Consider the following 27,894-nt stretch of genomic DNA (forward strand, 5'->3'; position numbering starts at 1 on the left):
AAGAAAAATGTTTTGGGTTCTCTCAGTGGCCGTTTCAGTAATGTGTGTTTAAAACCATGTGCTGTAGTTTAATTCTGTTTGTCTTCATTTATTATTGTATTTGATTTATGCATGGGTGATTATTTTGCTCTTAAAATTCCTGCATTTTCTTTGCTGGTTTACTCCATGGCCCCAGCTTTGACTTGAAACAGTTTGAGTTTATTTAGGGATATGCCACACGAAAGAACAACACAAGATGTTTCATATATTAGGACAAACAGATATTCAGACCATAACCTTGGGCTAGCCCATACTGTTTCTTTAAGTAGGATTCTAAGCAAGACAATTGAAATGCATCAGCCACGAATAAGACAGGCAGACAGAGAGCAGCTCCAGTTCTATATGACATTCTCATATAATCAAATTACTGCGGACTAATTTTATTTATGAGTGTGGGGCATGGTTAGGGCCCCAAGGCACTTTCTGGCTTTGCCAATCCAGCCTTCATTGCAGTTACACTCACGCCAAGCCTTACAGGAAGAGAGTCTATGAAAATTGATTGAAAAACTTGGCCTCGAATAGGGGTAAAATCGCAACTTCAAGATGTTGACATGCACTTCAGCGGGTGTTTTAATTTGAAGAAATCTGCCGGAAGTTGTACTTGAACTCTGACTGACTTGACACTCACGGTAGGAATGGCGGCTAAGATTACTAGAGGAAGGAACCCAAAGACCATGAAACTTTACTTCTAACGGCCCCGCAGAGGAATTTGTTTCTCGCGAAACGCAGAAACACAATTCTACAACTGATTAAAGGGTGAAGGAGCGCTTTTACATGAGACTGACGGGGTAGATGCCCAGACTGAAAAGGTGGACGCACTTTGCGACTTGCTAGTTAGCTTAACGTTAGAGCCACTGACTTTGATTCAAGGTAGCTGTTAGCTCGCTGTACCACTAGCCAGCTGTTGGATACTTGGCTTGGCTGGCCCAACAAGTTAACTAAGTGGTTAACTGTATGAAAGCATTCACATTTCCATTTTTTGAATGGTGATCACCTCTTTTAGTCAGCGGATAATATTACGGATTTTTATAGAGAGCGGGATCAGACTACAGCAAGTCCACAAAGCGCGGTGTGAACATTATTATTGCTAACCCCAACGTTAGCTAGTGCAGTAACGCTAGCTAAGTTGGGATACTGAAGTCTCGCCCGTTTTTTGCATCCTGCCCCAGCCATTGGCTAAGGGCTAATCAACAGCCAACTAGTCTGGTTTTGAGGTCAGATTGGTACTACGATGGAAAGTCTAACATTGAGTGATATCGAGCAGAAATATTACTCGGATTTGTTCGTTTACTGCGACACGGACAACACCAAAAAAGTGGCTTCCAATGGGAGAGTTCTTGACCTTTTCCGGGCGGCCCAGCTACCCAGCGAAGTTGTCCTGCAGGTAAGCTAGGCGTTAGCGAGTGCCAGTTCTTAAAGTGTTATCATCGTACTGTGAAGCTGGTCCCGAAACGTAGCCATGTCGGTTGTTCTTGTATAAACTTCTCGGGCTGTCAGAGCTGAGCTGTCATCCAGTAATGCAATAGTTAGCCTTGATGGTTAGCAATGCTGCGCAGCATTAGAGACACACCTTCTTCTGGCTAATGTTAGCCTTAGCTAAAGAGAGTGGACATGCAGTCAACCTTAGCTGGGAAATTTTGCTCAAATTAATATCTTATACACATAGCAGACTTTGGTATGTATGCTCTCAAAGTATCTTTTTGTAGGCATGTGTTAAACAGCGCTTTATGTACACAACGTTGTAGCAAATCATGCCCTCATCAGCGCTCTCCCTCAGATTACTGCACACTATTTTCTGTCTTCTCACTCCATTAAAATCTGTCGTTTCGGCTGAGCTGACGGTGGAAATGCAGACCCAATGTCACAGTGTCAACGTGATTTACAGAAGTTGGCACCTAGTTTAAACTGTCTCATCAACATGGGGAATGATTTATTTTTCAACATTACAGTCCAGCCTATACACACACCCTGTAAATATGTATTAACCCACAGATACAATTGCTTCGTGTCAGGTTATAGTATTCATGTGATGGTCACATCGACCGTGAAGCCATCCAGACAGTCCCTGTTCTGCCTGTAAACTATGAGTTATGAGCAGCCAGTTAAACTGCCGCAGCCCATTTCAGTGACTCCAGGTCTCTCAGCAGGCTAATATTTGCAGTTTGTGAGTCTGAATCCTTTTCAAGGTCAACAAGAGGAGCTGTGTGGTGGAAGAATTAGGCTGTGTTGTAATCCTCTGCTTTCAAAATGTAAACTTTAGCAGCCTAGGAGACACATAGCGCTCCAGTGCCATGTTGTAACAGGCTGAGGAAAGTCACTGGTGCTCCTCAGAATAAGTCCTTTGTCAGCAAGAAAGGGATCAGTCAGCTGTGGCGGGATGTCGGTGTTTTGGCTCTCAGCGCTGAAGAACTCATACTTGAGGAGTCATCTTAATGTTTTGAAGTTCAACTCTCTGGTCCACATGTTAATCATGTAACCACACTGTGCATTATACACTCTCCCCTAAAATGGTGTGATTTTTTTTTTTTGTTCCACCCATTTTTCTGTGGACATTTTAAACTTTAGCAGTTTCTTGTCAGGCTGCCCAGTCTACCATTTTGGACAAAGCCTGCTCAGCATGATGTTGAATACAACAAAATATGTGATAGTCAAGCTTAGCAGCTGAACATCTGCCAATGAACAGAGTAAATTAGACTTGCTTGTGACTCATTTCTGTGACTTGAAACAGGTAAATGGCATTACATTCAGTCAGTAAGTCTTTGGAGAACTTGAACTGGCAGTAGACAAGTTCTATTCTTTAATATTTCATGAAGCAAACACTGATGTCACTGTATGATGGCTGTATAATAATGAAGCCATTTGTGTTTAGGTTGGTTCCCTTGATTGATTTAACTGTAAAATTTTCTCTGCCTCCCTGTACTGGAGTGGTTATCCAGTCAGGCTCGCAGTCTGGCACCATTTCATTCTGCTTTCATGTCTCCATAATAGACTGAATGAGTGAATAAAGTCACGCTTTTGTCCCGTGCTGTTGGTAGTTGCTACTCTGAGGAAAACTGAACACGATCTTGTCTTTGTGACAGCCGCACCAATAATAATAATGCCACTTGAAATGCTGGGGGGTTATTTTCACTTCAAGTGTTTACACACACACACACATATATATGTATGTATGTTATATTTTGCTACTAATTTTAACCATGTTGAACTTTTCTCTCTATAATGGTTAATATCAGTGTTTCAGATGCATGCAGAGTTGTTAACTGTTCCTCCTTGTCCTTGGACGTGGGTTTAGATCACAGAGCTATGTGGTGCCACTCGGCTGGGTCACTTCGGGCGGAGCCAGTTCTACATCGCTCTGAAGCTCATTGCCATTGCCCAGTCGGGTCTGCCCCTGAGGGTGGAGAGCCTCAACTCGGGTGAGTCCACCATTCTGAACCCCGATTCCCTCTCAGTAGCATCATATAAAACGTGCCAGGTTCTCAGACACAGGACTTCTCTGTTTAACTGAAAGCTTTTTGTGTGTCCACTGTGGCCAAAATCTTGATTTTATCTTATAAATTATAGTTTAATAAACTTTAGGAGGTCATGGAACAGTAAGCAGTAAAGACTTCTAGTTAAAAGTCTTGGAGAATGCAGCCTGTGTTACCTAACTGTGTGTTAGATGCTTAAAATGTTGACGGACGCGGATGTCAGTTCAAATAAATCAATCACAGTCCATCGTAATCAGTTGGTAGACAGGGTCGGCCGTTAATCACAGAGACGGCGGCGCTGTCTCCGCCTTCTTCTCTCCTCATGTCAGAAGTGTCCTTGAGCAGGACGCTGAAGCCCAAATTGCTCATTATGGGTGTGAGGGAAAGAATGTTGGTCACTTTAGAAAAAAATGTAATGTTCCCAGAAATGATCTAATACATGTTTTTCCAGTCATTTTGCGCTGTTGATGGCAGCAGCCCAGTGTTTGTGTTATCAGGTGCTTGACAATAAGAGCCGCTTCTTTGTATTTATCTTAACTAAATGGAGTTTGTTTTGTAAGTCCTTGAGGGTTCAACTGCAAAATTGCATTTTTCTGTTTGTCTTTGGCGTGACTCCTCTCTAAAAACATGATAATAAAGTCACAGGCAGCATGAAGTTACTTGTTTGTGCCTGAAATATTGCAACACGAAGTTGCTGAAATGATTTCATAATTTGATTTTTTTTTTTTTTAAAGACCCTACTTCCTCATAGCAAAATGAACATAATGCACAAAATGATGCTTAGTATGTTTGGGGATGTTTGAACTGTTCCCCCTTAAAGATAAAGCTGTTTCAGAAGAGTATTGGGTTGCTTTGTGTTGTTAGAAAGCCTGAAGTCACATCAGTTGCTGAGACATTGAATAGAAAGTTATTGCTGAAACTGTTTCAGAACATTTGAGAGTCTTGAGAAGTGAATAGAGAGCGTTCAGAAAACACTTTACATATAGGATGTGAGTATAGCGTTGATTCAGTTATGAGCTAAGATAGATCTTCTAAGATAGTCTTTCCACAGACACCTGCAAACCACAGCTGTTCACAACAAGTTCATGCTCCCTCTCTAAGCATGATGTAGGAAGTCAGTAACTGAAGTAGAAGCACATGAGGCAGGATGGTGGAATGTGGCTACACCAAAAAAAGTGCAGTCATCTGCCAAAAATAATTCATGAAATCCACTAAACATGACAGACTGATGATGTCTGACAATGTTAGTGCAATGGGGTGTGATTTTTGTCCTGAAAATCAATATGAAACAAAATCTGTCCTCTAATCCTGTGAGTGAATTCCTGTCTCGCCAGTCAAAGACCTGCCGCTGCCCAGGTTCGTGGTGGGGAAGAATGAGGCGGAGGCGAGGCACGCGGTGCTGTACCAGGACACGGACAGCCAGGGGTTGTACCCTGCCTCTGCCACCGCAGTCATACCCAGACCACCAGGCAGGGGTCTCCAGAACAAGAAAGGTCCCCCATCATCCACTTCACTTCCTGTCCACGAGGTCATCCAGCCCCTGGCACCCAGCATAGAGCCTCAGGTGAGTAAAAGACACTTATTTAAATACGCTTTGGACTTTTTAATGCCTTATACCTTCATATTGATTTGCTCTTTTTCTCATGATTACCGATCCTCTGATGTAAAAATCCGTTTATGTCTGCATGGACAGTAAATAAGGGTATGTGTTATGGTTAAAAAACAATTTGCCTTTTCCTGAAATTGTTGCTGCAATAACTGGACTTGAACATGGTACACGTTTTATTTCCGCCTATAGCTGAACCCAGCAGTTACTAAATATATAATACCACTGGAATACTGATGTGGTTACTGTGTTTTGCTTTGTTTTTCCCGTGCATGTTTGAGTATTTCTAGCTCAAAACCCTCTCTGAAGTTTTCTGCTGCTGACTTTGCCTTGCTGAAAGCAGCGGTGTCTTGCCTGTCAGTTATGCAGACCTCTTCCTCCTCGATTCGGATCTGGTTACGTGTGTTGTGAAATGTTCATCTACTGGTTGCTTGAACACGCCATATCTGTGATGTGCAGATAAAAAGCCTTGAAGTCGTTTTTATTGGCCTGGCTCAGATGTGGCGCGTTCAAGATAGAAATCTTGCAGTGTTTGAGATGGGATCTGAAAGTTAATACCCATAACGTCAAACCATAATAATACTCTTGCTCACTTCTACGAACTTCTGTATCTTCATTGTCAAATTAACATTTTAAAACTGCATGTCTCGAGACGTTCATTGTCATTAAATCTGCAGTTGTTTACTAAATGTTGGGTTTTGTTTTTGTTTTTTTTTTAAATCCGCATTCATATTTCATGTATTTGATTGATTGCATATTTCATGTATTTGATTGCATTTATATGCTTTGCCAGCCCGAGCCAACGTCCCCGGTGGTCTCCCCTCACCAGTCTCCCCCCACCTCCCCTCACTCTTGGAGGAAACACAAGCGGCAGCACAGCGGAGGAAACGCAGACAGACAGCCGGTGGTGGCTGCAACCGGAGCTGTGTGGACGCAGTTCAGAGAGCCACAAGCAGGTATCGTCCACTGTCGTGATTCAGCTGACATGCTAGCAGCTTGAGTCAAAGTGGAGCTGCAACAGTTTGTATGTTAATTGGTTGACAGTTAGTCAATCTTTTTGAGTCAATTTTTTTTTAAGACAAAAGTGCCAAAATTCTGTGGTTTCAGTTTGCCCAGTCTCTGTTTTCATATAATTATCACTGTTAGACAAAACACAACATTTGGACATTTTTCACAGTTTCTTTAATTGAAAATAGCCAACGGGTTAACTAATTCTGTACGTAATTGTTGCTTGCGGCCCCAGATTGAAGTCACTATAAGGACGCCACAAGGTGAATTATTGTTTCACCGTTTTCTTGAGAGTGGAGTGTTTTCAGAAGTTGTAAAGAGTAAATGTAATTTCTGATGTTGATAACAGCACCCATAATGAAAATGCAACACAATTGGCAGAAAAGTCGATACTTGTTGTGAGTTTATTTGTTTGCTTGTGAGGTCAGAATGAGTCAGCACAGAACTACCACTGCTTGTGTTTGTGCTACTTCCTGTTGTGTTGCAGCTCGGACATAAATGACTTTTGCTGAGAATGACAGTTAGAGCCGTTAGTCATTAGGGGAACAAAGAAGACATCATGTGATCCATGATGTGCCTTTAGCAGCACAAAATGTACTGGAAATATTACAAAAAACAATAGTAGGAAAATAATTCTTTCTAGAGGTGTGAAAATTAATTGAATCCTGATTCCAGCTTTTCATATGACAGCATTTGATACCCTCTTTATTGTATTTGATGGTTAACTGAACATGTTGGAGTTTTGAGCTGATGATCAAGTAAACAACCCCCAGAAATGGGTCTTTGTGGAAAGCTTTAACTGGCATTGCTCACTATTTTCCGACATTATATGGACAAAACAGCGACCTGATTTATCAAGAAAGTAATCATAAGTTGCAGCCCTGATCCTTTCCTAATGACACTTGCATCATGTTTATTTGTGCATTATTGGATGTCACTGTGTGCTTTACTCTCTTCCTCCCACCAGGTCCAGTGCCCGGGGAGGGAATGTGGTCGTCCCACTCGCCGCCTCCTCCAGGTCAGGAAAGTTGGGTCAGTTTCACAGCAGACACCCCGCCATCCAGCACGCTCCCAGCAATGCATCCCTCTTCAGTCCAGGTAGGGCAGTGCTACGCTTCTGTCAGCGTCTCACTTCAAGTGGTGACTCTTCCTGCCTGATAAACTACAATTATATCTTTGCTGCTCTGAATTATTCAGTTGGCAACCAAACCCATTCTCATTTCCTAATTAAGACACAAATGCATCGTTATAACTTTTGATCTGCTGTGACTCTAAAATATGTTTGGGATTTGTTTTTAATAAAATGTAACGAGAAAAAGGTTTAGTGCTGTCAAACACAAACACCATCCACTAATTACACAGCAGAAATGATGTCTGTGGTGACAAAGCAAAAATGAACTTACTTATTGTTGAAGCACACACGTGCACCATCAGAACACCCAAAGAGATGATGCAGTAATTCATCAGTATAGATTAGCAAGTTACAAGACCGCGTGCAGTATTGTGAGAGAGTGTTGGTAATGATGGTAAAACATCATTATCATCTTTTCTCAGAGGAAAAGGAGCCATCAGACACTGCAAAGCACAAAACACAAGATATCTTACTTATCACAGCTTGGCCTCCAACATGAGCCAGCATTTCATATCAGTGCTTTATCTGCCAGCGGTGCATGACTAATACTCAAGCAACTTGTGTAGCATTTGTCAGGCAAAACAGAAAACTGCAAAGGCCTCTGTACCAAGTGTCTTGTTGCAGGCGCCATGCAGGTTTTCAGTGATGTTGTCATTTGAAGGTGAGATCTGACGACGGGCATCTCTCTGTCCCAGTAGTCTAAATGCCCAGAATAAACGACACGTTTGATATGATAAAAGTGAAATCTTGTGCTCTGACACATTTGTATCATATTCATGAGACTTTATATCAACTTCGTGTGTTGACAGATCAAACTGTGGCCAGAAACACCCATACAGTACACATAGCCACTGAAGAAAGTGTGTTAAAATAGATAAGAAGTTTTAATCTATCCTGCTCTGCTTAGTCCTGTATGCCTTTTAACCAGTGCTGCTATGTGACCCATGTGGCTTCCCATAGGAAAGCACAACGATACGAACAGTGGCCTCAGCAGCAACAACCAATGAGATCCAGCGGCAGTCCAGCGGCTATGACGATCCGTGGAAGATCACGGATGAGCAGAGACAGTATTATATTAACCAATTCAAAACGATCCAGCCAGACCTCACCGGCTTCATACCTGGTAGGAAAATGCAGTCATGCACGTCCAAAATAAGAACTGCATAAAATGTGGATTCATTTAATCACCTGCTGTGTGTTTCCTCCAGGTTCAGCCGCAAAAGAGTTCTTCACCAAATCAAAACTACCAATCTTAGAGTTGTCACACATTTGGTGAGTCGTCACTATTCTGCCTGTCATCACCTCTGGTGTGTTTGTTTGTCTTCAGTGCAGCACGTTGAACCATAACAGCTACTAATACTTCTGACCATCATATGAAAAGATAAGCACGGAAAATCAGCATTTTCTGAATGGTGAAAAGCTGTAGAAAGCAAAATTTTAGGTTTCTGTTTGATAAATCACTTAAATGATTCACTGGAAAGAAAGTGTCTCAGCGCCTCAGGGCGTCAGACCCCAGTCTGACGCCCTGCCACGTCATTTTTCCAGGTCATTGATCAGTTAATTATTGTATATCAAAAGCCATTTGTCTGATTGTTCTGCCAGTCTTACAAGCTTGTTTAAGTAGGAGCAAGCCCTGATTTTAGCAGGACTCTTCACTTGACTGCATTCATCACTTTATGCTGTATTCAGCTCTTAAGCCTCTGTGTGTCCACTGATCTTTTGCTACAAACTGATGCCCACGTGAGCATCTGAAGCAACTAGCGAGAGCAGACCGAACGGTTTGAATGATGTGGGGAAGATAAAGTCGGACTGATAGGCAGCTGATCCATTTCGAAAAAGCTCCCTGCTGTCATTGTGACACGTTTAGTCAGGATGCTGACTCACGGCTCTGATGTCTAATGTGTGTCTGAAGGGAGCTGTCAGACTTCGATAAAGACGGAGCGCTGACCCTGGATGAGTTCTGCGCTGCCTTCCACCTGGTCGTGGCTAGGAAGAACGGCTACGACCTCCCTGAGAAGCTGCCCGAGAGCTTGATGCCAAAGCTGATTGACCTGGATGACTCAGCAGGTACGCAGCCTCCCTCTCTCTCTCTCTCCCTGTCATTCCCTCTCCTAGCTTCCCAACCTCGAGCCTCATAAATTCCGTAGGGTGGACAACCACACTTCAGTGCGCTAAACCCGAATAGCGGTAGTCGTATTCATTTGGGCATGGAGCTACTTTACATTTCTTCCGCCTTTTTAATGTCACAGCTGCTCAGCAGGTTGTACTGCACCATATTACCGACCTGATCACAGAAAATTGAAATCTTCTTTATCGCCTATGTGCCGAATCTGGTGTTTAAACCCTAAACTTTGATAGGTGACCTGAGCAGAATAATGTCAAGTAGTATGAAGTGGCAATAATCCATACAGTCAGTCTCAGGTTTGTTTGACTGAGTGAAAAACTTTAAAGCAACGTTCTGATGAAATAAGCTGTAAGACTTGTGAATATTGTATTTCTCAGATTTATTTTTATTGCGTTCGGTTTACCATTGGACCCCTATTATTTGAGCTTTTGCTTGGTGTTAAAGAACCTGGCTAACGCCTGTCGCATGTTCCCTGTTCAGAGGTCCCGGAGCCGACTGCTGACGTCGGATACTCGGGCTCGCCGGTGGAGGTCACCCCCAGTAAATCTCCCTCCATGCCTTCACTCAACCAGGCCTGGCCAGAGATGAACCAGAGCAACGAGGTTCCAGCATTCACACAGCACACATGAATAGCAGTTCTGTTTTCACACAAACATGTTTGTTTGCGTTTGCCGTGTTTGCATTTGTGTCATCACAAATAATTGCTCAGGGTGAATTAGATAAAACTGCTTTTTTCTTTATCCATCCATCATGATTTGATTGCCTCTTCATCGCGTTCATTACCAAACATAATTACTGATAATTCAGCCCCTCTCCTCTCATTTCTTGGACTGTGGTGGTAGCTTGCTGTTGTGTACCAAAGTCAGCGACATCTGTTTTTGTTTGCGTGCCCGCCGATGATGTCGCATCGCCACGGCGTCTGCCGGCGACTGGTGATGTCGTGTCACGGTAGAGGCCCAGGCTGATGATGTAAATGTGTGAAGTCACTGCACTGGCTGACTGACATGTTTTTTCTCACTGTCTGTCTGTCTCCTGCAGCAGTGGGAGACGTTTAGCGAGCGCTCCTCCAGCTCACAAACTCTGACCCAATTTGACTCTAACATTGCACCAGCTGACCCTGTAAGTCAATCACTTAGTATGCATGGTTTCACCATTAATGGACGGATATTAACCCTCTCTGGATCTCTCTGCATTCTGTCTTTTTCTGTCTCTCTCTCTCTCTCTGTCTGTCTGTCTGTCTCTCTCTCTTTCTGCATGATGCTCTGTCAAAGTGCAGTCTGCTGCATCAGCGGTGGTCAGTGTTGGTTGTGATTTGGCTGGCTTAGCTTCTGTTGGACATCACCTTTTGTTTTCCTACAGTGACATCCACCAATCACTAGTGCATTTGCAGATTGTAACAGATATGTTTTTACTTATATGGTCAATGCTGTAAGTACGCTTGTACTTTGCGTAAAAGTGTGTGATGCTTTGTCATTTACTGTTGAATTGTCTTTTGTGAATTCATTGTTTTGTCCTTCAGCCAGAATTTTGTTTCCTTGCAGCAATAATTGGCTCACGAATAGCTCTGGACAATCAATTATGCAGAAAGTGCAGTATTGACTAGACACGTTTGCTTTATAGGAAGAGTCTGCATCTTTCTTTTTTTTTCTTTTTTTTTTTTTAGATTGCTTTTGAGTGCTCTGAAACTTTGGGAGGAAAGTCATTGAGCAGAACCTGAGCATGTGACAGAAGAATGTTTTCTGAATGCAGAGAAAAGGCTCTTGTGTTGTTAATATACTACATAACATTATCATTATTATTATTTTTATTATTGCCGTAGTTGGTCAAATTGGATATAATTTAAATGTTATGTTTGTTAGTTCAGTCTGTAACAATGCGTCATGTTTTATATGCTCATCACATTTAAAATCATAGTGAAAAATAAGGTATAAAGAAACTAAACAAATAACTAAAGTGGAGTAGAAATATAAAGTAGAGTAAAATGTAATCAAGTAAATTATAAATACTTCAAATTTATACTTTGGTACTTGTACAGAGTAAATGTACTCAGTGAAATTCAGTGCTGTTGTCTGCTGTGGTCTTGCTGACAGAGTTAAAAGATGTTTCCTCTTGCATCGACATGCTATATTTCGAATATTCAGAACAAAAGAACTGCAAAATATTTTTTTGCTATCATACAAATTCTCTCTTGAAATAATAAGAGCAGAAAATTGTGAAAATGGAGCGATAAAGTTGAGCCTTTGCTTTGTTTGCGTTTGCTACACAAGGCAGAGCTGTTTTGGATCAAACCAAGCCAACTGACAGATGGAGGCAAGACCTGACAGACTAAACTGAGAATAACATGCTGTGGGCTACAAACACGTCTCCCTCTGTGAGAACGTGTCTCTCTCCTCTTCGCAAATCTGCCTGTCTCACCTCCCGTCCCTTTGTCTGTCCTTTAGGACACGGCCATCGTCCACCCAGTCCCCATTCGGATGACGCCCAGTAAGATCCACATGCAGGAGATGGAGCTGAAGAGGACTGGCAGCGGTGAGACAACCTCAGCTCCTTTTCCATCGCTAATTGACGCTATGAGCTTTAAGTCACTTATGAATGTGTTAGAGGCCTCAGCAGCACACAGAGATATAAGAACGGTCTGTTGCTGCAGGAGGGGTAATGACAATCTCAGAGTCTGTCGTTTGTTAGGAGTACACAGAAAACATGTTGATAAACGTAATCAAAATGAGATGTTTTGTGGTCAAGCTTATTAGTAGTTTCTGAAGCTCCACCTGAAGATAGAGTTTGGAATGAAATTAGTCATAAGTCTGCTAATTGGTCGTTTCTGTTCACTTTATTTCTCAAACCTCTAGATCACAACCACCCCACCAGTCCACTGCTGGCCAAACCTCCCGAACTGTCTGAAGAAGTCAAATTACCTGCCTCCATGAAGTTTGTAGCCGCCAACACTGTAGGTGAGAAGCAGCTGCTGGGTGTGTTGGGTGTGTTATGTTGGCAGTGGTTGAGTCACTAGCCTTGAGGAGCGACTCTGGCAAGCTGAAGATGTTCTTGGTTTATTGTGGTAACTATTCTGTACTGACAAACTTTGACAAACTGTGTCTGATACGTTTCTGTTTCTCTAACTTGGTGTTGTAGACATTTTTTAGTCAGAAGGTTCGTCAGACTTAATGGGCTGTTGTTGTTTGTCTGCCATGAAGGTGATGGTTACAGCAGTTCAGACTCCTTCACCTCAGACCAGGAGCCAATCACCAGACAAAGGTCAGTTTCCTGTCATGTGATGCAGTTTCGTTAAAGTTGTTTGTCTCGAGTATTAGCTGTTGTTGATCATCTGAGGTGGACTTTTTAACCTGTGACCAGCTTTTCTCTTCTGCTCTGGTAAATTGCACCATAAGCAGTAAAAATCTGTATCCTGTGCATGAATGTTTGTGTTCAGGTCTCAGTCGGGGACGTCTCCCGAGGCCCTGAAGGTGGTAGCCCCGCCTCCGCCGCCACCCCGGCCCCACCCCTCGCACTCTCGCTCGTCATCTCTCGACATGAACCGCACCTTCGCCGCCACGTCCGCACCAGGACAACCGCAGCCTTCCACGATAGCTTACGCGCCTGCTGTGCCACCTCGACCGCTGCCCACACAGGTAAGACGGACAGAAAGACACGCACTTCTTAACAGATCGTGGAGGTCATCAGATGTGACCGTGACAACGTGAGGGTCCTCACCCAACTCTCCCCTCTGTCTAGACTTCAGCACCACACACCGGGCATCGTGCAGAAGCGGAGGGCGCACCAGGAGGCGGCGCGGTGCTCACCGCCACCTCCCCCCAACAGATTCCCCAGCAGCCCAATTTCGCAGACTTCAGCCAGTTTCAGGCTTTCGCTGCGTCTGAACAGCCATCCAGCCTGCCTGAGGTTGATATTCACAGTGAGCCTGGACAGGTGGGTTGTTACCTGCAGTCTGTCTGTGTGTGTGTCTGATTTTTTTTTTTATGTCCATGTAAAATGGGTGGAGACTTTACAGTTCTGTAATTATGTTTCAGTATGAATCAAGATCCATAACTCTGGAGTTCAGACTTTGACCCATCGTGTTTTTAAACCTGTTTTTGTCTTTTTCTTTTCCGTTGGTGTCCAGGCGGACAAGCCGTCAGAGGGGGCCGGCCCTTTGAGGACAGTCAAGAGTGATGGCCAAGCGGATGAGAGATCCTCCGCTACTGTCAACTCTGTAAGTCAACACCTTCTGAAGATTACTCTCAAACTTTAACTGAAAGATGATCTAATACTTAAATCAGAACATTTTATTGCATGTATAAGTGACTGTATAGAGGTTTTGGATTAATTTTCTCTCCGTAATGTTTGACATTCATTAACTCTGAACTTGTAGAAACCACATAAAGGCAGGGGCTTTTCGCAGCTGAGCCACTGAGTAAAATGATGTTTCTGATGATTTTCTCCTGTTTTTTGTTTCCCATCAGGTCAAGGGCTCGTCTGGTCCGCTTGCCCCTCCTCCAAAACCTGTGCGCCGAAGGCTGAAGTCTGAAGATGAGCTCCGACCGGAGGACGAGCAACACGGTCCACAGAAATCAAACGTCATAGCTGCCGTCCTGGCCACTCAGCCCTCCATCCCCAGGTAGAAGACTTGGTTGGTTAGAAAGACTTGTTATTTCAGTATGTGTCACGTTTTTGTGAAAACTGTGTGTATTTGTTTGTCTTCAGGTCAGTAGGAAAGGACAAAAAGGCGATTCAAGCTTCTATCAGAAGAAACAAGGAGACAAACACAGTGTTGGCACGACTTAACAGTGAGCTGCAGCAGCAGCTGAAGGTATGCAGGATGTGCACTGATATGCTTTCTTCCTGACTCCTTGCCCTCTGGCAACAAAAGATAGTCATAATTTGTTATTTTCCAGGACCTGCTTGAGGAGAGGATATCCCTGGAAGTCCAGCTGGAGCAGCTCAGACCTTTCTCTCATCTTTAACCAGCGTGAGGATGCAGACTCGGCGGTGATTCATCCGAAGCAAGGCTTTGGCCCTCTGTGACTCCCCTTCCATCACTTCCTCCCTCCCTCCTTCCTTCCACCATCTCAGCTTTCCCTGGAAGCTCCGTTAAAACTCTAATGCTCAATCACACACTTAATAATGAAAAACTGGAAGGACGTGAGTGCGAAGCCCTGCGAAGAGGAGGAGGTGACAGGAGTGCGTGGGGGCGATTTTACAAACTGGCACTTTTCGATTTTTCTCTAACGAGAGGAGAACGTGAGGACGGCAGCAGACTGAGAAACGGTTAGGAGCGTGTGGTCTGAAGACAAACTGCTGGTGTCCGATTACTTTACTCTCTGAATGACTGAAGAAGAAAGGCAGAGTGTGTTTGTCGTGTGTGTGTGTGTATTTGTGCTCCTTTTAAGTGACTTATTGATGCTAGCACTAACATGTTTATGCTCTTGTGGGATGCAGACTCAGTTACACCAAACTCCTATTAAAAATCAGGTGAATTTAAATAAACAGTTGAGTATTTTGGTGGAAATGAGCACCTTTGCTTTCCTTCTTAGATAAGAAGATTGTTATCAGTCTAATCAGCTGGGTTAAGACTGCAGTTAGCTTAGCGTAAAATTAGTAATTGAATAAAAGGAAAAAAAACTGTTTGTGGTTTGAGGGGAAGTTATATGCTGAAATTACTTCCCAACTCTAAGAAAGAAAACTATGAGTGTATTTCCCAAAATTTCCGACTGTTCTTTTTTTATCTCCTCACTTAATAGCAAAACTCATTTTCCACTGTGATCAGATCAACACAGCAAATATCGAAAACTAAAAGCTTTTCTGCTTCAAATATCATCAGTGACAGTCTATCATCAGTGACACCATTTTCCAAAAACATGTCAATAAATAGCTCGAAGCGAAATACTACAATGACAAAGTCGAGGACCGTAAAATTGACATTCTTTTGACTGGAGTTTGGTGTGGTCGGTCGGACAGAACTTTCAGGACTTTGTGTGTGTGTGTGTTTTTGTGTTTGTGCGAGGCCTCTAATGGCTAAATAACCATGGTGAAGGTTTTTTTTTTCTTTTTTCATCCTGTGACGTGAATTCAGCCCACCTCCCTCCTCTCGATGCCCCTTGAAGTCTGCATCTGTGTGTGTGTGTTTGGGAGGGAGGATGTCACGATTCAGTGAATGAATGAATGTGCTTTGTCTTCTTTCTTCATGTTACAGTGTTTGGGGAATGACATGACTGAATGGTTTAACTTAATGCCAAATGACTGAACAGTCACTCTGCTCTCTCATCTCAATGCACCCCCTCCCCCACACACCCCCCCACCCCAGTTCCTCCAGGTGACTCGAGATTTTTCCAGCACAGCTGCGTATCAACATTTCAGCTTTCTTTCCTCCTTTCTTTCTCTTGGTCGCTGCAGTTATTTCCTATGTTTAATTTCAAAGCTTTTATTCAAAACAGACATTCACTTGAAGGGGTTTGAAGCTATTCCAGCTGCTTGACTGCAGGGGGCGGCTTTTATGAAGAATTGTGTTGCTGATCGGGAAGTTTGAGTTTTTCGTCGTTGTTTTTTTTCCCCGGTCAGTGAACACATGTGCGCAGATCCAAACTGATGGTGCAGATGAGAGTTGATTTTTTTTCGTTTTTCAATCGGGCAGTCAGCACTATGCAAGTACAGGCGATACATCTTCACAAGCCAACTATACTTAGCTGTTTGTACTATGATAGTAGCAACTGTGTGAGCAGTGTACTTTGATTTTTGTATCTTAGATCTTCCAAAAAACCCCACCATTTACTGTGTGTTTGTGGTTCGTTTTTGCCTCTTTCTTTTTCTTTTTTCCTTTTCTTTCTGGTACTGACGAGCAGTCCGCTTCCCCCGCCGACGGCTCCAGAGGGGAGTAACCTCCAGATCAGTGTTTTATCAGGGCACTTTCACCCTAAGTCTGCAAGATGCGACCGTTTGCGGGTTGTAGATGGAGCTTAAACAGGACTACACATGGAGACCAGTCAGCACAGCTGGAGACCTGAATGACCCAACTGCACTTTGAACCCCTTTTTGTTTTATTTGTTGTGTCCCGCTTTGCTTTCTTTTAACCTGCATGTTGTTCTTGTCTTTTGTGTGTATTTAAAAAAACAAAACAAAACAAAAGATGCTTTACGAAGAAGAAGAAAAAAAGTAATGAACCACTCAGAGTTTTATTTCTTCAGCACAACTTGCATACAGTAAGGTTTTTGTGCTGGTACCCTAAAAGATCTTGTCTTGTTTAGTTCTTTTCTTTTTATTTTGTTAATACGTGTGTGAACGTTTGTCCCTGGAGCTTCCTGTGCGTTTGCAGAGAGTCCGTCTTCTTCTAAAGCCTTACTCCCCTCGACTGGCGTTCAGGTTTCCACGGCGGCTGACTGATCTCTCCTCCTTGTTGTATCAAGGCTCGCCTTCTTTTTTCTGCTGTTGAGGACGATGATGTACTTGGTGTGTGTGAGTGAGTGAGCGAGTGTGTGTGAGTGTGTTATATTGTTTCCAGACCTGGAACTATTACCATTTAAAACCCTATTGAACACCTTCTTGTGGGATTGATTCATGTTTGCTAGCACAATAGCTCCCTAAACCCAAGAGGCAATCCAGGCAGGCAGAAGCAATCAGTCGTTAACAAAGTCTTTGATGGGGATTTTGAATGCTGTGCTCCCAGATCTGTGTTATGTATATTGTATATGATACACATTTTGGACTCATATGTAAATTTGCATTAATTGCTGACTAACAGCGAAAGAATATTCTATTTAATTCCTTCTCTCTTGGCTGTGGGATCCTAGATGTTTAACTGCATGGATGTACTGTATCTCTGCAGAGTCAACTAGCAGCTGTGTGATTTTTACACAAAAATAAAAACGGCACAATATTTTAAATGCTGCTCTCTTTACTGACTGCTGGGGAAAGAAAAAAAAAAAAAGGTGATGTGGCATTTTTGTTTTCCCACGTCTCCACAGCTCTGATGAAGCCTGTGTGGTGTTTTTAAGGTAATTACGTGTGTGTGTGTGTGGTCTTGAAAATCTCCAGTTGCAGCTAACAGTGAAAAGAAGAGCATCAAATGTATTTGTGATGTAAAAAAAGCAGGATTCCGGATGAAATCATAGCAACCAGCTAAAACTGAAACAAAAACCGACCCACGTCAGGGACTTCAGTGCCACAATGACGAGAGCAGATGATGAAGATGCAAACTGATGGCTGAAACCAGCACATTTAAAAGCATGTTCTCGCTTTGTCGTTATTGCAGATTGATGGCTTTAAAGGTAAATGAAATCCATTTTCTGTCACGGCTCCATCTTACAATAAAGTGGGCAGGAAGTCAAGGGATTTGAATGCTAAATACTGCAGTCGGTCCTTCTGTGTCTTAAGTACAGCACTTCTGTACCTAAGACACCAACTTAAGAATCCTGCGCAGCTCTTAAATGTTTGAAGATATTTCTAATCCACAAAGACTTTGATGAGTATTCCTGACATGGAACTGGACTTAAAGTGGAGGACTATGAATTAATTTCTAACTTAATTTCATAAAACCACCACCATTTGGAGCATAAATCCAGAAAAGCTGTCAGCAGAAAAGACGAGAGACACTGAATGGATTTGAGCAGGTTTTAATAGATCTCTAGACGCTTTATTGCTAGGCTGCTGTACAGACTGACCTCACAGAAATCCTGAACATAATCAACTCCTCTAGTATTTTCACTTTCCCAACTTTTAATCTCTCCACTCAGTGAGTTTTAACTCCAGCAAGTACACCACTTCAACCAACTCAGATGAAAGCTATCAGAGATCTGCAGAGGGGTACTTCAGGTCATCCGAATCACTGAAACCTCCTCTGAACTGAAGTTTCCTTCAAATCTTTGTTTTATTGAACTGTTGTGGAGGAGATTAGTTTAATCTTGCTGTGTTAGAAAGCTGAATGCAGAAAAGAAACCGTTTCAGAGTGCGTTACATCAGTTCTGGCTTGAATCACATTGAGTTGGCCTCTTATCTACCGAGTATGTTCTCTTACAGCAGGACAAAGAGCTCTAACGTAACAATACAAATCTCTGAGGTTAAACTTTGTCGTTGGCAAAAGCAGGACTTCATCTAGATTTACATCAGAGTCAGTGGGTTGGCTTCGGGGGTTTTTCCAGGTGTGTTTTCATGAAGAACATTTATCTCGTCTGCTGACAGGTGGGGCTGCAAATCCAACTTTATTTGACCATGCTGGAAAAACAAAGAGAAGGAGATCAGAGGTTTTCAGTTCAGGTTATATTTTTATGGGTCTTCTATTAAATTTTGACGACTGAGATTCCTGATCCAAAATTAGCTTTCAAGTACTCAAATAAATCACTTAAATTAAAGTAGTGCAGGGGAGAGCTGCTTCACTACATGTCAAAATCCTGCCTTAGAATCTGCAAAGTAGAGTAAAGTCTCTAAATCAGAAACAGAGATGTAATTGAGTCTATTGCTGTACAGCAGATGAGATGTTAATGGCTTGAAAGTCCCTCAAAATGACAACACTCAAGTAAAGAACCAGTACGCACAAATTTGTACAAGAGAACTTAAGTACAGTACAGCAAATCTGCTTAAAAAATAAAGGTAGGTAACCTCGAGGCAAATCAGCAAAGCGTATATAACCTGTTGAGCAGCGACTCTGACTTTGTTAGCATTAGCCAGACTAGCGAGCGTGTCCCCCTCTGTTTCCAGTCTCTATGCTAAGCTAAGCTAGCCAGCTGGTGGCTGTAGCTTCATAAGAAAGAGAATACGTGTGAAACTGTTCCTCGAGCTTTTGGTTGTTATTTCTCATGCTTGTAGGCCTGACCAACACTCACACGCTGGTCTCCTTGTAGCGGTCCAGAGCCGCCTGAGCCACCACCTCTGAGAACTTGGGGTGGGTCCAGGGGATGTTGCCCGGCACCGTGAAGTTCATGGCTGAAGAGTCGAAGAGCTGCACAGACACGTCGGTCTTTTCGGGCTGCTTCTCCTCCCCGGCTGGATTGTCCTCAGCGTTCCTGCAGAACACCTGCAGGGACAGGGAAGGTTTCATCCATCCAGCCAACTCCAGTTGTTTCCATACAGGCAACAACTGATGCTGAATTCAGTTGAATTATTGCTCAATCTAAAATCCAGCTCCTAACGTGGCTGTTGAGGTAAAAGCAAAGGTTAATGCTGATTTTTTTTTCATCATCAATTAAAGGAAAAGCTGTAAGTAAAAAAAAAAAAACCAAACTGTCACAACAAGACGCCTCCAAAACGCACTTGAAACACTTTTCACAAAAATGATATAAACTGTGAAAGATACAAGAAAAGAAATTAATTTAAAAGGTTTATCTTGAAAGTTGACTTGCACAGAGTTCATGTTCTCATATTTTTCAAACTTGTCACAATCCACAGATCCTCAGAAAGGACATTTCTTCATCCTTTTCTGCACATGCTCATTAGAAACGTATATTTTGGTTTCATCACTGACTACACAACTGAGATAAAAGCAGATCACAGCTAAAAAAGGTGACACAAGTAAGACATTTTGGCTTCAATGATGATCCATAATGAATATAAGGGAAGTAATAAGATGAACATATACTCCCTTCCATGCACTTCTGACTCACACAGGAAGTTGAAGGCAATAAATTTAACAAATAAACTGAGCAGAACAGCGAGCAGGTCCACATACCGTCTGAACCCGGAAGATGTTGTCTCTGCTGTTGGTGTCATTCGCCAGAGCCGACACCCAGCCAAACTGCCTGTTGAGCAGGTCCAGGATGGAGGAGGTGTTGAACATCTGCTCCTCGAACCTCCTCAGGAGGCTGTTGTACTGCTGGGTGAAACGCTCGGCCACGGCCAGCGCCTCCTCCAGCTCATCCTTCAGTTGGCTCTCCAGAGGTTTCCTCCCGGAGCAGTCTGCGAAGGAGATGCAGAAAACACACTCTCTTCAAAATCCATTTATCACATGCTAGCTTCTTTTTGCTGAGGGGACACAAAGTGTGGCAGATGCGTATTATTATCTAAAATCTAAAGAGAGATTTCAGGTAGCGTTCATGCCAAGCCTTTGAGTGTGAAACCAATCGGAACGTCTTTGTATTTTCTAAAGGTCTCGTTGTTTCACATGTAGATGATCTACTTTCTGTTCGTGGCAGAGGAACAAAAAGATCGCCAACACAAAGGAGCGGATTGCATAATTAAATGACTGCCCTTCCTGTTTCCAGAATTAGCATAAATCCCAATTGTGTTGCTCTGACAAAAACATCTCGGGATCATCACTCAGATCCTGCTGGTTTCCTGTGGGAGGATCTGAGAGGAGGACACATCTGGATCTCGTGACATCCACTCAGCATTTTGAACAGTTAGTTGCTTTAGGATGAATTACATATTTCATTTAACTGTTAAGGATGTAACTGATATTTCATTTTTATTTACCGTATTTCCCTCATTGTTGCTCATTATTTGTTTCCTTTTGCTTACACATTTATACATACTTACAAACTTTCTAACCACATCATCCTCATCATCTCTGCTTTCTTGTATCCATGTTTATGTTTTCATCATAAAATAAAAAATACTCAGAGGCTTATATTACCAATATGCTGGATCTCTTTGCATTTCTGACACTCGTCGCGGAACTTCAGGCAGCCGGCCGAGTTGCGGCGAATCTCTCTGCAGGTCATCCTGCCGTCGCCAAAAGGTTTGGTGATGATCACGTCCTCGTTCACGCTGCCGTCTGCGACCAGACATGAGCACGCAGTGTTAAACAACCTTTTTCACATGCACCTTCGCTGTCTGAATCTCACACTGCAAACTCATCCACCCGCAAAATCGCTTGCTTGTTTCAAAGCTTCCTGCGATCCCTACAAAATCTTTCTGAGTACAGAGCGAAGAGCGAGGAGAGAAAACATACCCTCGTTAGGAGGCGTGTCTGAGTCGACGTCCATCATGGAGCCCATGGAGCTGAAGAAGTTCCTGCTCATGCCCGTCATCGGGGAGAACAGACTCTGGAAGCTGGGGAAAGGGTTGTGGAACAGAGAGCGAATGCTTCTGCTCTGACGAATGAACAATGGCGCCCAGCTGCGAGGGAAGAATGCTGGACGATCGTAGTGCACTTGATCGGCGGCCTGAGAAACAGTGAGAACAAGGACAGAGCTGATGGTGATGATGATGATGATGATGATGATGATGATGTACCTGATGACCTCTTTGTTCTGCAGCAACAGTGGGAACTGAGGGCTGTTGCATCCACAGCACCTTTACCTATTCAGGTTAATATTTTAACCATAAAATCAACATTTGATTGTGATTCATCTATAAAGCTCCACAGCTTCTCTTCCAATGTAAATCTTGCAGTTACGAAATGTAGTTCAGTTAAATTACTTTCTTTTTTCGGCCATTTTGTTTTGTTTTTTTATTTTTTTAACCACAAGCTGAGGTGTGGCTATAGAAATGTAAATGCACACACATCATGCTGTAAATTGTGCTATTTCTTTCTGTCTACAAATTCAAGTAAAATTTCTTTTGAATATTATTTTTGACAAGCTGCCATCTTCATAATATTATTTCAGTCTAGGTATTTGATATCACAAATTGAGGGTATGTTATTTTGACAGAATCCTGACAGATTGGGAAATATAATCCAGACGTAAGTGGTGGTTGTGCTTGAAGATTTGCACATCATAGATTGGTCACCTGGCCAACGCAAGTCCTATATTCATTCACTCCTTTTAGCTCTGTTTTTGGTCTCCACCTGAGGGGGACCTGCAGAGTCAGGTGATCACTACTTTTCACGTTACATGCACTCATCTGATCCATTCTGGGGTCTTGTTGGAAAAAGAGATCTCGGAAGAAATGAGACGGCTTGACTGTGTATACCTGAACTTTGCACAGCCTTAGCAGGACCCATCAATCCCTCACATGTACTGTATGAATGTATTCAAGTGAAGTCTGCAGTACCTTCATACTGTCCAAAAATATGCTGTCCACACCGTCGGCCATCACTGTGTATTTTTCATTCAGGTCCTTGAATTCTCTGCTCTGTCGCTGTCCCTCCTGCTCCAGGTCGTCGATCTTCTCCCCGTTGATCCAGATGGAGAAGGGAGACGTTCTGTTCAGCATGCTCTCCAGCTGGAAGCACAAGGGGGGACTTTCAAATTTGAAAGCAAACCTCAAACGTGTGTGACAGCTTCCCGAGATGGTGAGGAAGTTCTAATAGGAACCCGAGGGCTGGCGCTGGATCAGCGTGGCCAGGATGTTTAGGAGTATTTGTTGGATTAAGTGCCATTAAGTTAATGCTTGTCTCACTGGAAGGTACTTGCTGTTTTTCAAAAGCATTTTATGCTTGACAAGAGGGGACACAGAAACGCTTATTTTTATCCTTTAATGAAGTATGTGTCACCTCGGTTGAGTAAATCTACTCCCTGATCCTAACTAACACGTTTGTGCGTACTTGTGTTAAAAGAAAAGTTCCATTAAAGTCACTTTAGGTTAACACAAAGAACCAGCAATACTGATGTGATCAATGAAACTGCACCAATACTTAATAAATCACGGCACTGACTGGCTAAAATATCTGGATTGTAATCAGCCTCATGTGTCTCTCATACAGTGTGAGTATACTTTGTGTGCACATGTGATTGTCTAACCTGGCGTCCCACCAGTCCAGATCCACTGCTGCATGTTCGGGAGTAGTATTTAATGCAGGTGTTCTTGAGACAGGGTTTACACTCCTCCCACAGGGCCTTCATGGTCTCATTGCAGACCTCCTCCTCCTCCTCCAGCTTGGCCTCCATCTCCTGAGCCGTACGAATCGCCTCCTGCAGTGATACCCAGATCTCGTGAGGCAAGCTGTGGTTAAGCTTGGAGCCCTATGACGTACCCGTCGTGGCAGCATCGTTTCCTTATCAGTCAAACGTCAGTGAAACAGTGTTTAAATTTTGAAATTCTGCAGGTTGGCGCAAAAGGATCAAAAGATAATTAAATATATTTTGCTTTAATTTGACTGCAGATAGCCTTAATTCAGTTTTCCTGTTGTTGTATGTTGGAAATGTTGAAAAAGACTGAAATGAAAAAGAAATTAAAAAAAGAGGACAAAAAACAAGCTGCCGTGCTATTTTGTTATTCTCTGTGCTGTTGGGACACATTTAAGTGAAAGATACATAAAACATAATATCAAAAAAATGTCCTTCTGCTTTTCCAAATGAGACATTTTACTTCTTCTACAATCAGTTAACACATCAGCTGGGGTAAAAATAAGCGCTTTTGTTTTCCGGTGGATCATATGTGAACACCTGAGTATGAAAAAGGCTTGTTAATCCACTTCTCAGCACAGAGAAGCGCTGTGTCATCCTGGCATCAGTGCTGATTATCAGACTGGAAGAAGTTTTATCAGAGCACCTCTTTCTGCTCCTTGGTCTTCTCCAGGGCATCCAGAAGCGTCTTGTGGTCCTCTGAAGATTTCTGCATCACACTCTTCATCTCCTTCACTCCATTAATGGCATTTTCAATCTGTTTATCCAGATACTTCTCCCCCTCGACGGAGATCTCTGGAAAAAGAGAGAAATCCATCGTTTTGATTTTAAGCATTTTCACTGAAACATGAATGGATAAAAACACTTAAGGGTCTTTAATTTTGCAAATGTGCTAGTAATTAGTTTCATTTGACCAGGCTGTTAGATATTTTGTTGTTATTTATAGCATTTGTTCACAGCAACAGTGAAATGAAAGCACACACTAATATGAAAAGAGTTTTTAAATAATTTGGGTGAACTGAAGATTAAGATTTCTTAACTTACGGTTAAGATCTTCTTTTGATGGAAGGAGGATGCAGTTGACTGAGGCCAGAAGGAGGGCCATCACAGCCAGAGACCCCTTCTTCTTCTTCATCATCATCATCATCATTAACATCCTCTCTGACTCTCACAGGGCCAGCAGGTAATGATGAACAAAAACAAAAACTAGAATAAAAAAATAAATAAATACACAAGTTCAGACAAAACTCCTGCTCACTGCGTTCCCATGTTGTTTTAATTTCCCTTCATGTCCACTAGGGGGCGACATAAGCTGTACAAAAAAAGACCTACGCAGTAGAAAATCACCAGGCTTGCTCAGCAGATGTCCTCCATTACACAGCATAACATAAAAATACCTGCACAGATCAATACTAATAAATCATTCAAACTGATGCCTGCTGAATGGATCGTTTTTCCATTTTCACCAAGCCAAGGACACTGCGGCCAAACTGACCTCAGATCAGTGTTTCCCTGTGACTTTGCCTTCCAAAAGTATTATATAAAGAGAACAGCAGGCCCTTTCTGTGTTTACCCATTTCTTTCCCTGACGTGTGCTTGGTCAGCTGCCCATATATTCAACAATGACAGCTTCAGCAGAGAGTGACTGTTGCTGCTCAGGTTTTCTTCTCTTCCTCTTGACACACACCCACAAGATAAAAGACAGAAGGATCATCAAGTCATCAGACACATGCACTGGCCTTCTCTTCTCTCTGTGCAGCCCTCTTTCTGCAGGCAGTATACATTTCTCTCTGTGAATCTGGTTTCGCAGTCATGATCCTCCCTTAATCCACAGCACAGAGACCTAAATGCACCAGTCTGCCACTATCGAGCACAGAAAAGTCATTATTCTAACGTACAAGAAAAAGTTGCACGGCCGTGAGAAAGAGGACGGGTCAAAGCTAATGATTAGCACTTTACATTCAACTCTTTGAACAAAAACGTATGTGGACAGCCTAACCAAGCATATGGACCCTGTGAGCATAAATCTGCTGCTCAAACAGCCTCCACTTTGATGTTGGATTACGATGCCTGACTTGCATTCTGTGTTTCAGTTAAACCCAAAGGGGTTGGATTGTGTTGACGTCAGAGCTGGACATCCAAGGTCTTCTCATCCGTTCTGTGGACGTCGCTTTTTTATTTATTTATTTATTTTATTGGGGCACAAGTGAAAAGTGCAGTAACTGATGCTTTGGCCACTATGCTCTCTTTTTAGCTCTGTTTTTGGTCTCCACCAACTGCTGATGGAAATATCAGCCTCTTTAGCTGCTAAATGCTCCACTATGTTTTCACTGGCTAGTAGCTAACTTTGCCAGTTGTTTGGGGCGGGGCTGTCAACACACAGCGGGTTTATCAGAGGCTGGAAAACAAAAAGCCATGAGCTGGAAGACGTTAAAACGGCGTGTAAAGCTGCTGATGTCCGTCCCTGTGAGCTACACCCTTCTCATTAAGCATTCATATTATGAAAACAAAAAATATCTTGTGTGACTTGTTTCTCAGACTTGAAAGTGTTCATCTGCTGCTCTGTATTGTTTGTGCTTGCTCACCATCTCCTGTTCCTATGGAAACAAGCAGTAAGCACAGCAGGTTGTTTTTGCACAATATTTTGTACAAAGCTGTCCTATCAACATTAAATGATTTAGAACTTTTACATACATTTGTTATTTGATGTTATATGATTTCTCCACTTTGTATCCCATCAAGCTGAAATATTCTTTGTTCATTTTAGCACATATTTTCCCAAAATTCAGCCTCACATTTGGGCTTCTATAGGAGAGTATTAAGCTAGTAGCCACTATTATTCAGCACAATGTCTGATGAAGACTTTGTCGTGTCTGTTCTTATGCTGCTGAATCTCGGTGCTGTGAAAAACTGAAACAAATGTCACCAAGCGTTCCAAAGCCAGCAGGACTGGAGACCCACCTGGAGACTAAAGAAAAATGTCCCACTTTCTCCTCTCAACAGGAGTTCACGTGTTCATGCTGCTGCAAACTGCAGCCGCTTGCACAACCAGGTCAGTATTCATGAGACGATAAAGCGCTCGCTTAATTACAGCACGCCAGTTACCGGAAGGTTTGTAAACAGGGACTGACGGCCCTTTTGTAACGACAAGAAAACATTTATAAAAGCTAAAAATGAGTAAGTGTTGACGTGCAGAGGGAGGAAAGTGTGAGCAAAATGACAGCTAAAAAAAAGAGAGAGATGGAGCAAAAGTTAAGTAAGTAAAGAGGAAAAGGAGAAAGTTAATTAAATAAACTGGGCTGAGTGGCCGAGCTGCAGGGATCCTGGTTGCACAACTGGAGGAATGCAAACCGACTAACCGTCCACCAGTCCAGATGTTGCCTGTAAGGCCTTCCAGAAAGTTCAGTTTCAGCTTCATGAAGTGAAGTACAAATTTTACTTTGCATAATATTACCCATATCACTACTCAATACTACTATTATACTGTTCATCATTGCAATTTTTTTATCCATGTCCACACAGTATCTTTGTTTCATAGCAGTTTTAATATGATGCTGAAACAGTTTGATGATTAAATTAATCTGCACGGACTTTGATAAGCGATTTATCATTTCAGTCGCTCCCGATCACAAACATCAGGCCTTCGCTGATGCCACTTCTTGTGTTTTCTTCGAGTTTTATGACATAAATTGAACATCTTTGGGTTTGGGACGGCTGGCAACTCGAAGACGTTCCCTCAGCCTCAGGGGAACATTTTACATTAACACCTGACATTTCACTAAATCGTGAAAATAATATTCAGATTAGCCTATAATGGCTCTCATACTCTAATATATTCTTCTTCTTCTTATTAAGCATGTCAGCTGCTAACTGCTGCACCTGCTGATGCTTCTCCATCTGTTTCCGTCTCATTCGCTCTGTCAGACGGCTACACAGGCTGATGCCACTGATGCCAGAATAATAAAGAACAACGAACTAATCTGGATCACCTGGGCTCCATTTACAACAAATGGGACACTGGCACATGTGGCCTCATTTCATCTGTGTGGGGATTTCGGCACCTGAAGGACTCACTTGTCATATGGTTGAGGAGAAATGAGGGTCACTTTAAACTACTTTAAACTTTAATAAATTAGTAAGAAGAAATATGAACATTTTGGAAACTTTGTTCTTCATCATATCTAAAGTTGAAGTATTATAATATATGGATATGATAGATATGATCCCCTGTTCCTTCATTCTGCATGTTTATTCTGTTATTTAGTGGTTTGCATTGGTTGAGTCTGTAGCCTAAAGTGCGTTAATGTGAACCAACCACGCCATGACATCATCTGGCCTAATCCAGTTGTTTTGATCCAAAGATGGAGGTCACACCCATGAGTAAGCAATACAAACAGCAGCCACCCACTCAGTCATGAAGTCATCATTTCTGCATGGAGAAAAACAACTGCAGGGACCCAAATCATACAAAAATAATAAAATATTCCAATTAAAAACGTTTACAGTCTGACATTTCATGAGCTGAACCCAAACACTGCAGCCACTCTTCTCTCTTCTGATTTATCATTAACAACACAGTTTGGATAACAGAGAGAGAGATTTTCCTCAGAGCATCAACGAGCTGCGGACTCTCACATTACGTAACAAAAATAAAAGCCCGTGTGACTCACCTCCGTTTGCTTCCTGAGCCTCCAGACCGTCTGAAGCTGCTCAGGTCTCACTGCTGCTCGTTTTTATACCAGCGGATAGCGCGGACGGTGCAGACATGTGATGCACTGAGCGAGCGTGCCGCTACTGTCATG

The 27,894-nt window shown here is 42.6% G+C and overlaps 2 protein-coding genes across 4 annotated transcripts; one reads left to right on the top strand and one right to left on the bottom strand.

The window, feature by feature from the left end:
- The first annotated feature begins 633 nt into the window (after positions 1-633).
- reps1 (RALBP1 associated Eps domain containing 1) lies at positions 634-18,449 on the top strand. 3 transcript variants are annotated; one of them, XM_046372555.1, is made up of 19 exons: positions 634-1,423; positions 3,332-3,455; positions 4,844-5,073; positions 5,909-6,071; positions 7,091-7,221; positions 8,216-8,378; positions 8,464-8,527; positions 9,168-9,322; positions 9,861-9,982; positions 10,422-10,499; positions 11,822-11,909; positions 12,230-12,331; positions 12,575-12,635; positions 12,811-13,009; positions 13,113-13,307; positions 13,501-13,590; positions 13,841-13,995; positions 14,082-14,187; positions 14,273-18,449. In XM_046372555.1, exons 1-19 carry the CDS (start codon positions 1,271-1,273, stop codon positions 14,339-14,341), a joined length of 2,448 nt encoding a protein of 815 aa, XP_046228511.1. In that variant the 5' UTR covers positions 634-1,270; the 3' UTR covers positions 14,342-18,449. The 3 variants fall into 3 exon arrangements, with proteins under 3 accessions (XP_046228511.1, XP_046228512.1, XP_046228510.1); XM_046372554.1 differs by having other exon boundaries at positions 635-1,423; positions 10,419-10,499; XM_046372556.1 differs by lacking the exon at positions 10,422-10,499.
- Positions 17,968-27,894, bottom strand: clu (clusterin). Its single transcript, XM_046372557.1, has 10 exons — positions 27,763-27,894; positions 24,137-24,298; positions 23,739-23,887; positions 22,988-23,158; positions 22,299-22,469; positions 21,253-21,466; positions 20,935-21,075; positions 20,032-20,258; positions 19,190-19,380; positions 17,968-18,581 (listed from the first exon to the last, which is right to left on the bottom strand). Exons 2-10 carry the CDS (start codon positions 24,246-24,248, stop codon positions 18,569-18,571), a joined length of 1,389 nt encoding a protein of 462 aa, XP_046228513.1. The 5' UTR covers positions 24,249-24,298; positions 27,763-27,894; the 3' UTR covers positions 17,968-18,568.

Source organism: Scatophagus argus, chromosome 19, assembly GCF_020382885.2.
Source record: "Scatophagus argus isolate fScaArg1 chromosome 19, fScaArg1.pri, whole genome shotgun sequence".
Lineage (NCBI taxonomy): Eukaryota > Metazoa > Chordata > Actinopteri > Scatophagidae > Scatophagus > Scatophagus argus.